We start from the raw sequence: 15,891 nt of genomic DNA, 5'->3' as shown, positions 1-15,891 counted from the left end.
CAAAATTTATTGCAGTCATTTTTTAGACCTTCCCATCTAAGATTTCTTAAGGTGAATACATGAAAATGTTTCTATGGAAGTCAGACTAGTGATATTAGGGATCACTACTAATCAGCCACTAGTGATTCATTTAATACTATCGGTACTATGCCAGTAACAAACTTCTACTTTTTATACAAATTTACTGCTTCAAAAGGGCCAAGATGGAATTCCTGGAAATGATAATTCACTCTTTATGCACAGACTTGATTTTCTTTTCTCACTGATTTGGATGAGGTGGCACAGTCTTTTACATCAGTGTGTTCTTGCCAGCAACATTTAGTAATTCATTCTGCCAGCAAGAATGCCACCTGAGATACTACATTTTTTTCTCTTTTGAGGTGGTATCTATCACATAGAAATCTGGATACTGAAAGAGGGAATGTATAATGGAAAGTAATATATTGCTTATTAGGGATGATGTGAATTCCAGAAAGGAAGATCACTCTCAGGTCCCAGTGTGTCAGCTGAAGCTGTGGTTGTTTATTGATTTTGAAAATCAGGCAAAAGGAATTTCAAATTGGAAAAAGTAATATTTCGAAAAGAGCCACTGTCCCTAGTCACCACCCACTAGGGCTCCATTTGAAAAGGTAATTTAAGTTAAATTAATTTCTTCCAGTTTAGCACTTTGCCATTATTATTTGCCAGAGGACTCTGGCTATGTTTATCTTCAATATTATTAACTTCAGTGGACTTGAATACAAGCATTTTAGTTGAGTGTCTCATCGAAGGGGTGGCTTCTTAATCTATGAACTCTCACTACAGTGAGTCAATATAAACCACAGATGGTAGATATTCAGAAATTGATGATGATGTATAGATTTGAATTTGTTAGGTTAACACTTTTGATGCCAGCTAGAAATTGAAAGATGTCATTTTAAAACTATTTATATGTAAATTAGGCAATTATCCTTTTTTTAACACTATCAAATCTGATAAATATTCAACCCAAGTACTTTTTCTGTAAAAAGAGACCTCCAAAAAGAACCATTTAATTTCATTTACATTATTCTTGTTCAGAACATAGATACTAGGAGCTATAATCACATATTCATAATAGATCCAGCATCCATTGGGAAAAGGGAAGACAATTCAAGATTTTAAACCCATTTACTCATTAAAAAGAGCATTTATTCTCAACATCAGAAAGAAAGAAATTTACAGTTTGAAAAGTTAAAATAATTTCTCTTTGTTTTTTTTACCGATGGATGCAACAGATTATTTTATTCTCCCCTATAAATATCTTGTAAAAATATACAGAAGAATGTTTTAATCATGACTATGTTCACCGTTATCAAAAGAATGATTATTACTGAGTAACTTCAATCCTTTTTGTATTCTCAGCATGTGAGAAAGACCTATATTGAAGCATAAACAGATCATGCCTTGGAGGAAAGTGTACTCATTGCCTAATTGAATATATCATTCATTTTATTATTCATTTGAATATATCGTTCATTTTATAGAAAAAACTCTACCTAACTGATCCTCTAGTGTGCATGCTCATTATTTTAAAAGTAAGACCTTCCATTGCTTAAGTGCTTGTACATAGAAGCACAAACACATCTAAATTTACTCTCTTGTGTAGTCCAATTGAATTAACTTAGCTCCGCATTTAAATAATATAAAAATGCACATAATGATCAGTAGAACCAGGAATCATAGTCATAATTTCTTTTAGAAATCACATGTAACTGTTCACTTGAGAAAGCATTTTATGACTTTCTCTATAAAAATAGAAAATCAGACAAATAGAAAGATGCAAAGTAGCTGCAAAATGTTAAATGTTTTTGCTTTGAAATAGTGTAATTTGTATATCAAGTTTAAGAGGGCATATATGTTTTAAATTACTGAATTAAGAAATGAAGATGCTTCCCTCGTGCTGAATGAATACTGTGCAAGTCATTCATTTTGAAAATATGTAAAATAATACTTGATATATTTTAAGTATGTTTTTTATTCTTAAGTCAGTTCCTTTATTCTTAAATCAGTTCCTTCAGAGTAGATTTAGATCTGAATATTGATGGCAGACTACTGAATCATTTCATAAAAAATTAACACTTTGGTTTTTCTCTTTTCAGTTCAACAGAAGAGCAGTTTCACTGGCAAACACAAGGTAATGTACTTATCTACATATATGTATTACATATATTCTCTCCCAGCATGATCATATTTCCTAAAGAAGATGGAGGGGAAAACAACATTTATTTCTGCTTTTTTTTTTTTTTTTTCATTGCAAGTGTGTGAAAACCCTACTTAAAAACTGGCAAATTTTGGCAAAATTTGTTAGGGTTGACAAAAAGAGCACCAAGACTAACATAGAGTTTTGAGAGGGGGCATTGCTAAACATGTCTCTAACTTTTTTTAAGATTAGACTTGAACTTTCTCATTTTGCTTTTATTTTCAATACGGCCAGCCTCCTCTGAATATGTGATCTTGACGTGTTCTCCATTCTTCCATCAGCTGTGAATGCTTAGTCACTTGCAGCTGGTTTTACCTTTTGTCTTGTAACTGGTTTTACCTTTTGCATTTCTTTTACATTTTTATGTTATTAATTTTATTACAGATGGTCAGAAGGATATAGAAGATGAGCTCACCACTGGTCTGGAGCTGGTGGACTCCTGTATTAGATCACTGCAGGAATCAGGGATACTCGATCCACAGGACTATTCAGCCAGTGAAAGTAAGTTGCTGGAAATGTGTTTTCTAGAACCCAGACATACTTGTAACATTTCATGCTTTAAAACTGAATGCATATCTTACAGTTTTTTTTCTTGATTATTTTCTGACATTGGCAGAAGACAGTGTGGTTGCAAGCAGGCAAATTGCCGCCTTGCCTTTGCAAATTAATTTTTGGTTTTGTTTGTGCTGGAGAGAATCTCACTGCTAGTTTGGGGGGAAAGAAAACCCAATGTGGAAATTTTAAGGAAAATATTTTGTAATTGCAGTATTGTTGTACTATAAGGTCACGTCACAAGACTTCAGCATCACCACTACAAAAGTAACTTTTAGACAGCAGTTTTTCAGTATGTGAAAGCAATAAAGTGAAACGTAGTGGGGGGCTGTGAGTAATTCTTATGTCTCTTTATAACCACTTGGCCAGGTTGCCAGTAGTCCTTAAGACTAAAATTTTCAAATGGATTCACAGATAGAAATAGTTAGGTTACATCTTTAAAGATAATGCAGAGATTGGCAACTGTAGCAAGAAAGCTGATGTCTTTCTTCAAAGGTTGGCTCGCTGGTCATTTAGCAGCCATTCCGTTTGCAGAATTGTGCAGTGAGTGGATAGATCCTCTGCTAGAACCAGCCACTGGGGAAGTGAGTCAAGGCTAAACAGCAGATGAGGGACATGCCACTCAATGTATTTGTAGAGCAGATGTCTACAAAAGCTTGTGCTCATGAGTCATACACACTGAGACAAAGTTTTCCAACAGGTTAACAGGTCTGTTATCAGATGTAACACTAGATATTGAAAAAGCAGGTTAATTCCCTATTTTCCTTTCCTTTTCCTCAGTCTCCTATTTGATATTCTGTTCCGATCTGCCACAAATGTATACCCACTTCCACTTTGCTCCTGTTGCAGCTACTTTCTCTAGTATTCCTCTACGTCTTCTTCCGACTGCTCAGTTGAGACATTTTTGTCTTTTTCAGTTCCCCGCTGCCCAGTACCCTCTGACTGAATCATGTCTTTCAAGGTGGCTGCCCAGATTCAGCTGTGTTGAAACCAAAGGGGATGATCTCCCCTTCATCTGGAAAGGCTAATGAAATGTGACAACCGCCTTCTGCAAAGCATCTCTAGCAGTGACAAGTCATCACCTGAAATTTGGTCATCAGGTGATGAAAGGAAGGCATTGCAAATTGAATGCAGAATTTTGTCAGGACATTTTTCATTATTTTCAAACACGATTTGCAGTAAAATTCACAGCTGACAATCCTGGGACAGTAAAAATTTCTTAATTTTCATATGCACAAGATTTGTGAACGTAATCTATGTGATTAAAATCTGTGAAGTTGCTACCTGGTCTGAACAAAATCGGGAAAATGTGATGGAACAATGTAAGTCCTTATAATTTGCCCTGTTTTTTTCTTCATTTGGGGGTGAGGAGAAACAGATTAAATGACTAGCATAAGGATTACCTTCAAAATGTGATTCAATAGAAAAATGAAACTGGGTAGATGGCAATAGAGGAGATTGGGGGCAGGGAGGGCCTAGCTTGGATGGCAAACTTGCAGAAACTCGTTGAAGAGGTGGAAACTAAGAAAAAATGTTAGGGAAAAATGAAGACAGTAGATGGAGAGAAGTCTGGGTATGTGAACAAAACTAGTACTAAAGCAAATTTCTGGGGAATATCACAAAAAGTTAAGACACAGCTAGGAATATAGGTAGATGGAAAGGAGAATAAGGAACGTGGGGAAATGGAAAACAGTGATGGAGAGGAGGAGCAACAGAGATGGATTGTGTGGGGGACCATCAGGGGAGGAACTGAGATTTGTGGAAGCAAGAGGTCCAGGCAGAAAGTTGAAAGCTGAATTTGCTTGGTGGGATGGTTTGTTAATGGGATCAGGAGTTAGGAGCAAAGAGGGGGAACAATGGGGTGATGAGAATGACATTTGAGAAAGGAAATCACTGTAGAGTTATGGGCAGAACAATAGCTGTCCCTAAGAAACAGGTTTGGAGAGAACAGGCCAGTGCATACGCTCACAAGGGAGCAGGCTTCCCCATATTGCTGCAAGCTTGGTCTTCCTCATTGTCAGGAAATATTTGTGAAGCCTTATGTCACAGTGCCCCATACTCCTCTGCTCCAGACCCACCTCGTAATGAAACTAGATTGCTATTTGCCATTTGTTGTTTTAATTAAAAATCAGATATATATGCCAAAGCTAACAGTTGCAGCTCTGATAATCACTCATAAATGAAATTAGGATGTCATGTACTGGATTTTCTTTTTGGTTTGGGGGTCTTCTTTCAATTTAGAGTAATATATGACAAACACATCAGACAGTTAAAGAGTTACTGTGTTTGCAGAGTCAAAAGTACCAAAGTCAAGGCTGTCTGTACGACATAATTTGCATTTCTTATGACTGCATTATAAAACAATTATTATCATGCCCTGTTTTGTACATTTTCTGTCATTTACCCCAAAGCTAAGGCTCAGATTGCAGAGCATACTAGAGGGGGATTTCATTTGGAGCGCTTCTAACTTCACTAAGCAATGAGTATACTTTCTTAGTAAAACACATACTAAATGAAAACAAAAATCTTGTATTTGACAGTTCAGCTTTACACTTAAAATTTGATTGTATCCCTCCTTTGTGTCCTAAAGTTCTGATGTTATAGTTGTGAAATCATTCAAGGTATCTTCTACTGATACTTAGTTTTAGGTGTTTTACAGTTAGTTCGCAGGTGTGATGAGAACAGACAGCTGTAACTGGACACTGTGGAAGCACAGTCTCAGATACATGAAGCGTAATATAAAAGGAAGTTTAAAACTCACTCTGAAGTGTCTCACGCACAGCATTTGTATTTCAGAGATGCTTTTGCTCTTAGTTCCTTCAGTCTCCAAATAAGAAACGAGATCTATATAAATGTCTCACTTTACAGGTATACTAAAAATAGTTATTTGTGATGTATTTGAAGTTCAATGTTGAGTGTCATAGAATAATCCACCAGGGTGCTTTTTTTTTTCCTTTGTACTGGACATTTTTCAATGAAGACCTGAGGTCATGCAGTAAAAAGGGAGGCAACTACAAAGCACTGAATAGTTTTGCATTGTGTGCACTGGCTGTAAGAAAAGGAAGGAGGGGAAGAGCGATGAATCAGAAAAGGCAACTTAGTCTGGCATTTCCTAACTTTTGAGCTCTTAACTTTACAATTTTAGTTGTGTTTACTTCTGCAGTTTGACTGCATAGCTGAATTTTAAGTAACACGGCTGACTCTGAGGAGAGCATTTCCAGCCTGCCATGGCAGTTCCAGTCTAGTTGATGCAGATTTTCTAAATCATCATATGAAAGCCTGCCCAGGGATGTGACCACAGCTTCTTTTTCTGAACGGTGTTCATCTAGTCTAACGAGTCAATCTATCTGTAGTCTCCCTTTGTAGAGGATTAGTGTGTCTGTAGTCAGAATCTTTACAATTTGGTTTCATGCACTCTGATTTTCTCAGAATTAGTTTTAAAAAGTCATCACATAGCAGGCGGCTGTTACAATACTCTAAATCCCAAACATCACTTCACATGTGCTGTTCCTTTAGTAGGAAATAAAAGCCATGAAAAAAGGCTAACAGGACAAATCACATGAAAGGGGCTTAAACAGGAAGGGTTCTGTATTGCTAATAGAGATGCTCGCTAATTATCCTTACTGAGTTTGAATCAGCTAATTTAAAAAAAAAAAAAAAAGCTTTTATTAATTTGGTGAAATGCAAGCAGAGTGATCGCTTTTTAAAGTAATTATTATCAAATATGGGCATGTTCATAACCGCTGTGTGCTCTCATACAAGTTTTCTGTGGTTGCACTGACCCTGGGACAAGATTATATGCATCTGAGGTGAACTCCTGCACTGCTGCCCATCTCTTTCTTTTGTCACAACTCAGTATAAATTGACTTCCAAAAACCGTGTGTTTCCAGTTACAAGTGAACAAACAAAAAGTAAGGCAACTTCCAGAATTACGCAAGAAGCTGCAGCTGAGTCAAGACCTGAACCTGCATCTCTGTGGTCCAGTTCCCTGTACTGCAGTGTCTTCTCTTTATGTAGCTATATATCTGTCACCACTGCGTCACTCCAGTTTACATCAAACATGATCTGACATAGTTTTTGTGGAGTCAGAAGGGAGTTCAGCCTGTCCTAAGTGTTTGTGGGGATGTCACCAGCAGAACGACGGTGGTCCACACATACCCCCCGTTTCTGAGGGTGGGCAGGCACTGACTGCTGCTAGTGGCAGTAACCATTAGCTACGGTCTGTCCTAGGGGCCAGCCTGGTCCCTCAGTGTCACTGTGAGGGCACTTGATCCATCCTCTTCCCTGTTGTACATCGCTGTATCACCCAGTGTGGCAGCCTGGAGCTGACTGCAGAGTTGGCTGCTCCTCTCTGAAACTATTTCTTCCCTCCACCATTATGTCTTTCTAAAGGGAACTCAAAATACTGCTTTTGCACAAATGGACATAAATAACTGTAACTTTACAGACATGTGAGAGCCAAGCTAATCACATGTAAGACACTAGAGACAAGTGACAGGAATGCACGGTAAGTGTAGGATCTGAAATCACTGGGGAAGGAAACATGCAGGGGGGTGAAATTTAGTTCAGGACAAAGATAATACTAGGAGTGTTTCAGACAGACCTAAGACACAGAAGTACTGAATAGTGACTGTAGCTCAGGAAAGGTATTTTCATGGCAGAATTGGTCAATTTATTGGGGAAAAAAATGTGAAAAAAATACTTTGCGAGGCTGAGTACGTATTGTGGAGACCAAAAATTAATATTTCAGATTAGAAAGCTTGGAAAGGTGGAGGGTGAAAGAAACAAGATGCTTTTTTCCTCCCCTTCCCATCACTGCACCATTGTCTCAAAATCACACAACCACTTCAGATTCATTATTTGCTTTTATTACCTAGTCAGTACACCTCCTTTTTTTGTTTTGATTTGATTTGGGTTTTTTTCCCCCATTAAGTGTAGGAACAATTGAAAGAGTAGAAAGCTTCATGGGAAGAAGGAGAGTAAACACAGATATACAACTCTTGAGTGAAGAAGGGTGATTGCTGAGGACATTTGTCATTAAGCCTAGATAAGGTCGCAGTCTGGACTGCAGATAAGTGGGAAAGGTCCCGATGAACTGCCTGACGCCCCCAGATGTCCATCCTGTGTGACACAGAGAAACTGGCGGCCTCTGAGCAATCATTAAGGACCAAACTACCTTTTTCTGCCAATGTTTGTAAATTTGCATTTTACGGATGGGTAGTGTAAGAGTGAGATATATGTGGAACGAGAAGAATATATTGGTCCTGTATTTCTTTCCCTCCTACTAGTTCCCCTGTACCCCTATCCCTGTGGGTCATTAGCATGCCTCATCAGAGGACTGCCATTTCTGAGATAATTAGCTGAAGCTTATTGAATCCTTACAGACTACACTGAATCCTTACAGGCTGCAGCGGGGGAGACAGACAATGGTTACTCCCTCTGTCATGGCATTAGCAAAATGAGTGTTAGATGGACTGCCGAGATTACTGAGCAAATCCATTGGCACTTTCTTCCTAACTTAAACCACAGGCTCAAATGTCTCCTAATCCAGAAGTCTCTAATTTTAATTTAAGGTATCTATACTTAAATCTTTCATGCTATTTCCTTTGCTTCAGTCTCCACAAAATGAGCATAAGACTGGTCTTAAAAGGATTATAGGGCAGATTTATGGAGCTTTCGGTGTTTTAAGTTTCTAACTGAAATGGAATCGTTTCACTATTTTTCACTTGCTTAAAGACTTCGTGTGGCAACCCTTCTTCTTTGCTCTCTAAATCAATAGCACAGACTGCAGCCACAGAGTTGTTGTGGACATGGATCAGAATACGGCTTGGATCAGTCTTCCAATCGTCTTATATTTTTAAAATGCCACATTTTAAATTTTAGTTTAAAAGTAAGTGGTTTATATTGGAATTGCAGTTTTTCCCACCTGAAACTGTGAGTACTTCAGACAATTTTTTTCCCCAAATTTTCTGAATATATTTTTATTTATATCCGTGACTCTATTGTCGTGGTGCTCAGGATTAGTTGCAGAATTCAGCATACTGGTAAGGGAATAAATACAATGTAGATTAATTAACACTGTCTTCTTGGCTAAAGCCATTTCAGAGTGCACTTCACAGAGGGTACATGTTGACAGAAATGCAGACAGTTAAGGATGTCTCAGTCCTTCTGGGGAAGAAAAAGCATGGCTCACCACAGAGGACTCAACTCTTTAGTCACTTGAAACTAGTTGCCCAAAATGCAGCACAAATGGGTAGTAGTACCATTTAGAAGTCGATTTTTTTCCTCTGAAGAATGACTTATGTTACAAGAACAGATTATTTTTATCACATGAAATTATATCTAACTGTTGTATTAGACAGATGTGGTTTTCACTTAAATAACCTAATTCTGAGGCTAAAAAGATGGGCTAAGCTCTTATTTTAGTCTCTTAATTCAGTTTTGTTTCAGCAGTTTTTTACAATAAGAGAGATCCTCCTTACTCAGTGTGAAAGCAGATGTCCCAGTTTGAAAGAGCACTCCTTGTTCAACCTTTATGATTTTCATCCTTTATCAGCTGTTTTATTCATAGATATTGAAAATAGATTGAAACAAAAAGGCACTATTTACACAATGAATGTGTAAAAGGATGTGTGTTTATGTGGTTTCCATCCCATAGCTCTTGCTTTGTGAAATTGCCACCTGTCAGATGGCTGATATGCTCAATGAGATGAAATTTGGCATCAGTGGACCTCACAATTTGTTGATAGATGAAGTTATTTCCATTTCATTATCTGCTCTGAGAGCCAGGGCCATCCAGCTGAGTCATTCTTTGTGCACACAAAGGAAGTGTTCTCATGGGATCTCCTGGTAAACATACACACTAATAAAATCATGTGCTCTTTGAGTATGTTTCAGAACTGAAAAACACCTAGGAAGTATGCGTGCCCCTCTTTCATTTTAGGATTGGAGTCTTTGGAGTAGGAATGACAGAAGTGCGTAACACAGGTCACACCACCTTTTTTTCTGCTGGATTAATGCAAACCTGGTAGTTGTCTGGCTCAACGGTTCTTAGCTTCAAATAAATCTCTCAGAGTATGAGGTCTGAGGAATCTTGATTTACTGATGAAACTTCTGTCAGTATTGTAATATATTCAGGGTAAATAACTTCCGGTTGGGCATTTTGGATGCCTCTCCCTATTCCATCCATCTCTTCTAATCAAGCCTTTTAAATATCTTGACTTCAAGACTTTGGGGTGTCAGAGTCATCTTTGCCCAATTTGTAATGGGGTAAATCTTCTGAACTGTGGACATCTTTTGTTAAAGAGTGGTCTCACAGTTATTTGTTGTATGTTCTCACAGAGAAAGTTGTACAGAAATTGTCTCAACTGTGGGTCAAGTTTAGTCTTTTGAAGTAGTTGTTAAATACTTAGATTTCTGAGAAATGGGGATAAGACGTTGTTTCCTTTATCCACCTCCCCTTTCTGGCCCTAGTCACCCTAAGTGTGAGCATGAAATAATTATCATGTCATTTAACATTGCAGTAGCCACTGGCTGGTAGCAATCACCAAGACCTTCTTCCAGGAGCAGTCCTCAGCAGGGGATTAATGTCTACAAAGTAGCTGACCATGTGAAGTTTCTGCAGATTCATCGCTAAACCCCGCTAAGACATTAAGATTTGATAATACGAAGCAGGCTCTAGCACTGACCTGAGAGCCAGCTCTTCTGTCCCAGCATCTGTGTTTACAGCCAGTGCTGCCTCAGGAAATGCTCCATCAGCACTGAGCAGCATCCTGAGCTTGGACTTTATTTTTTTCATCCTCTGTCAGAGGCAGAGTTCAAAGGTATTGAGAATAGCATCTCAGTGCTGAATGAAAAGATGTAGCTCAAACACTGTCACTCAGTACTCTGTCACCTCTGCTCTTATCACAGGTATCAGGACAGTAAGGGCCAGGTAAAACAGGCACGTCTTTGTTGCTGACATACCGCATCCTATTAAAGTCATGTCAGTCCTCTCACTTTAAGAGTGGGAGTGAAGTTTTTTCCTTTTTGGTCTCTTCCCTTATGCAGGCAGGAGGAGACCACTGCAAGGAGTCAAACTTAGGAGTGGAGCCACAGTATGGGCTCTCACCACTGGGATTCCTGGCAGGCTTTGGTATCTGCTTCAGCAGCCATGGTCCACTATGGATTTCTGACAGTGGAGTGTTAGGGACTTGTGACTTGGGTCCAGCTCATCTCGTTCTGCTTCAGTTCACTGCCTGTCTTCAAGTTCACGTCTAGCTGTTTACAAGCAGGAGGCCTGGTGAAGACGAAAGGAACCATCACTGCTCAGGGAAGCAGCTTCTGCTTTCACCGGTTCCTCAGGGGTGGCACAGGGCTTGCTGTGGGCACCCTCCTGTGCAAGGCTTCAATCGTCTCAATTCTTCTGCAGCCCTTTGTAGATTGGTAGGGTGTCTGGGCAGGGGTTGTAGGCTTCTCAGGGAGAAAGCGCTAGAAGCCACTGGCAGAAGTACTGTTCAAAATGTGATGGTCCAGTACATGCCCTTACTGTTGGACCTAAACTGCTGCAGGCTGCCTCTTGCAATTTCCTCTCCTCAGGCAGGAATCTCCAGCCAGAGACACTCACACCATCTTAGTATCTCTCCCTAGCCCTCTCCTTTCCTGTACTCTCTCACTTTTTCTTTCTGTCCCATCTTTTCCTAAACTACTCATTAGTGTAGTTTAGGGAAACAGATATATCCTTATGTCTGTTGCTTCCCTTCTTGTTTCAATTCCATCTTTTCTTTTTCCAGTTCGTTTATCTTTTCTCACACATCATGAAACCAAACCTCAGTCTTTTCCCCAAAACAGATGACAATTTATCCTTTGAGGAAAAAAGAAAAAAAAAGATAAAAACACATTTTCTGTGTAAAAGTGGCCTCGCTATCCTCGCTTTTTACATGCTTACGTAACTTCAAGCAAATCCGCATTGCTCATTGGTGTGTCATGTTGGGAGTCCAGAGTGTGTGTCAACACTGTGACAACATTGCAACTAAGTAATTTCTAATTTCCCTCCATTTCTGTACAGCAGCCTATAGTCTGATTTTTTTTGTTTGTTTCAATGTGCTGTCACCTGCAGCATGTTTCTTGGAGTATTCTTATTTCTGGTTATGTCTACATGATGAAATGTGCTTTTATGTATAAATTCCATACTGATATCATGATATTACTTCATATCTCTGAGCTTGCTTGTCCTGAGGTGAATCCGACATTGGTACCTGCTGTCATTTTATGCTGTGCAACTGACTTAAAATCCTTGCCTAAAGAAAACACCCCCTCACAATCTAGCTTAATTACTGTAGTACAAAATGTGAATGTCAGATTAACACAGGAGCAGTAACAGCAGGTAAAACATATATGGAGGGGGGGAGTGGAAAGGTGAGAGTCAGGACCAGGAAAGCAGAACAATTAGTAGCAACATCAAAGATGGAAAGGAGGTAGTGATCAGCTTGTAATGCTTAGCCTGTGGCAAACACAAATCCTGCACAGGCAACCAGGTGTTCCCTCATCCACCGCAGGAAGCAGTTACTGAAACTCATTACAAAATGACAGTGACTTATGGTAGCATCTGTAGAAGCAGAACAAAGACTTTTGGCATCCGAACCTACAGAGAAAAAGAACATCAGTAAATATTGTGTCTGTAGTACCGGCCAGGAAATAAATGCACCCACATCCTCACAACAGACTGATAAACCATTCACCCTGCTTGTGCCTTAGTGGCTTGCCAGTGCCCGCACGCTTGGCACAGTCAGATGTGCCAAGAGCCTCATCGTTCTGGGATCTGCCAAAAGCAGTGTGTGGATGCAGCCTTGAAAAAGAGGTAGTTTTAGCCTGTGTAAAATGATGGATATGGAACAGAAAATTTCGGCAGGTATGGGTCTGGGTTTGATTTCTTTTGTGTTACATGCAGTTTACATAGCTCTCAGTAAAGTAAGATTTTTGTGACTTCTGTGATAACACAGAGTAGGGAGTTGCCTCTGTTTTTTTTTCCATTCTGGCCTTATAAAGGGAGAGATGCACTTTCAGAGTACAACATGAGAGCAGAGAGCAGTTCACATTTGTGGACCCAGAAAGAGAAAGCAGAAGCAAAATGGTGTACTTTCTGTTTTACAGCAGAGGAGGTTTTGGCAGATGAAAAAGATGGTCATAAAATTTTGACCTTTTTGACTTCTTGACTTCGAGGCAGTGCTAAACACATTCTGAAGTGGCTCACCTCAGAGACCAAATAGCCATTTTCATTTGTGGACAGAAAAGATTCTCAAGATTTAAGCCTGTCAAAGGTCAGGAAAAAATGGAGTTCTACTTTGCACGAGAAGAGGAAACCTGTTTTGTGCTAGTACCTAAATTTCTGGAACAACATAACAGCATAATAGATGTACTGATGCCTTTTGTAATAGATCCATGTATCTGTGAGTAGTTTTATATGCTTTCAGTCAGAAGCTGGTAGGCGCTTTTTTTAATTATTGTTATTTTCCAGCAGTCTAATTTAGACTTATCAGAATAGATTTGTCTCATTTTTTAATTTCTGATAATACATTCAGCTTCCATGTGAGTCATGTTTGTGTGATGTCTATAACCATCTGATTTTATTTCCTAGAAATAAAAAGGGAACACATTAGTTTAATACTATCAATAGCAGCTTTAGACTGCGCTATGCACAGAGGGTGACTAGGAACACTTGACATTCACAGTTGGTCTTCAAAGGTATAAAATACTTCCAAAAAATTAGTATTTAATCATGCAAAATATGTTCTTAATTTGCTTGGCTTTATTTGCTGTAAACAAAACACACACTCCATTTTAAATGTAGTTATTCTTTGCAAAATGGGAGATTGATAATGAAAACACAAATTTAAAAATAACAATTATTTATGCCAAAATTCAGTGTTTCCCGAATGGAAACATAACAGTTCCTTCTGGGTCAGTGCTTACTGTCTGTGTCACAGCATGCAGTGCCTCCTCCTGCACGCAAGTTTCTTCTTGTGGTCATATTCAGAAATGTATCTAATCCCACCCAGAAGCCCAGTTCAGGTTCTGTTCTTCTGTGGTTCCACAGTCTGATCTTTTAATACATAGCAAACTTCTGTTACAGTGAAGTATTGTGTGACTTCTGTCACTCCTAGTATTGTGTAGCAGCTGCGGAGTTTCACAGAAGTAACATCATCACCATCAGTAAATCATGCCATTTGTGGAAAGAAGTGATTTATATTCTTTGTGTAAATCACATCGTGTCTACCTTAGGCCACAGACAAGGTTTTGCTGGCAGAGGCTTCTCATGGAGGTGTAACAAGTGCCAACAGAAATTTTACTGTCAAAAGAGCTCCAGATCATCCTTGGATATCCCTAGGTGGAAGGCTAGAGGATATTATTTTTCCTCTGTGTCCTCCGTAGTGCAGGAATGTAATTTAGTTATTATCCTTGCTGCCTATCTTGTTCCTGTGTTGTTTTTATCTATTGCTTCTATAAGACACATCATCCTAATGGCCAGTGATAAATTATCTCTTTCAAAGACTATCTGATTTCGATATCTGCAGAGTTTAGCAAGCAATTTCACAAAATACAATTAATCTTCTACAAAAGAAGTTGTATCATCTTGGGGTCATTTAAAAATTTGCAGTAGTAGGTTATCCTTGTTTTTAATCTAAATTTAGGATAGCTTTTTCTTTTTAAAAAAAAAAAAAAAAAAAAAGACAAGGGCAACTTCTGTATTCTGAACCTAAATATGTATAAACCTATTCTTTCTCAGTGCATGTCTTTAGGTTTTGTCCTCTGTCATCTTCAGTAATTTCTCTCATTAGTAATGAAACTCCAGATTTTCTCCTACTGTCAAACATTGCCAAATATTGCTTATAAAAGAATATCTGGCTGTATTACATGTCATACAAACATCTGGAGTAATGCTTTCTGTGGTACAGTATAGAAAGCAAAACGTACACTATCGGTGTAAGTAACATTGAAGTCACCTGATTGTTTCAGGATTGCTTAGGCTTTGCTATGTTACCTTGTTCCATGAGTCTGCTAGTATTTAATATTTGCAACACATTTCCTAACTTCCAGAAGACTTTTATGTAAACACACTGGAAATTCTATTACCTTTATAATATATCACCTACAATTTTTTGCCATAAAACTTATCTATCACTAAAGAAATTATTCCGCCTTAATTACTTCCTTAGTAAGCTCAGCTATGGAAGAACTACTTATTTCTCTCTGGGTTTCTTCCTTTCCCTTACAGGTGCACAGTTAGTGGATTTTAACCACCGGGCAATATTTTGTGAGTGACAAGGTTTTGAAACATGATTCTACCAAGCACTAAGAGGAGATCACATTTGCCACTCTGTAGTCCTAGTTTAATTGCACAGTGATTCCTCTTACTTGGAGGCACTTCGTTAGTGTTACTCAGTAGTTGGAAACCTGGTAGTGTCCAGCATCCTCTCTGAATTAGACAGTGGTGCTATCCCCCCTGCCCTGACTCTGGGATTTCAATATGACCATCAAAAAAAAAAATCTTCCAGTAATCAAAAAAGAACCATTTACTCTCGGAGTGGGATGCAGGCCTTACTTTTTTCTATGCACTTCAGGTCTTATGTTTTTCTACTACTTCTTGTGGGCATTTGTGGTGCTTTGCTATCCCTTGGAGTAGTAATTTATTATTTAAAATCCCAGCCAACACCTCTGTTTTCCTCTTACAATAATGGAAGAATTTTTATCTTGTGTAAATAGCTTAAGATAATCACTATCTAATTAAACTATCTCTATTCCCAGTTCACTTACTCTTGAAATAAAGTGTTCTTCATCTTTCATTCCAATAGTAATTAGGTCAGAAAGAGAGTTGGAAGGGATATACTTGTATTGTTACCTTACATAATGGTATCAGCTTAGTTTTTGCATCATTTTTCCAGATATATATCATTTATAGACTTCTTTGATGAAAATGATCTTATTCTACATTTCTGAATGTATTCCACCAAATCCTGTTTTCCAGTACCTAAGAAAAGATTCTGTAGCAACAATAAAGCCCTTTTCTCTGTTTATAGGTAGAACACAGCCCTCTTAATGCTGGTAGAGCATGGTGTTGCATATAGATTATTTTCCTTTTT

At 38.4% G+C, this 15,891-nt stretch overlaps 1 protein-coding gene across 7 annotated transcripts in view; it reads left to right on the top strand.

Moving 5' to 3' along the window:
• CTNND2 (catenin delta 2) overlaps window positions 1–15,891 on the top strand; it is a 696,862-nt gene that overhangs the window by 371,588 nt on the left and 309,383 nt on the right. For all 7 annotated transcript variants that reach the window (XM_074826001.1, XM_074825966.1, XM_074825976.1 and 4 more), the window contains 2 exons: window positions 2,121–2,155; window positions 2,606–2,722. In XM_074826001.1, the coding sequence (XP_074682102.1) occupies window positions 2,121–2,155; window positions 2,606–2,722 (152 nt within the window). The remainder of the gene's footprint in view (window positions 1–2,120; window positions 2,156–2,605; window positions 2,723–15,891) is intronic.

Source organism: Strix aluco, chromosome 1 (assembly GCF_031877795.1).
Source record: "Strix aluco isolate bStrAlu1 chromosome 1, bStrAlu1.hap1, whole genome shotgun sequence".
Classification (NCBI taxonomy): domain Eukaryota; kingdom Metazoa; phylum Chordata; class Aves; order Strigiformes; family Strigidae; genus Strix; species Strix aluco.
The sequence above is the reverse complement of the archived record's forward strand: the minus strand, read 5'-3'. Positions and strand labels throughout refer to the sequence as shown.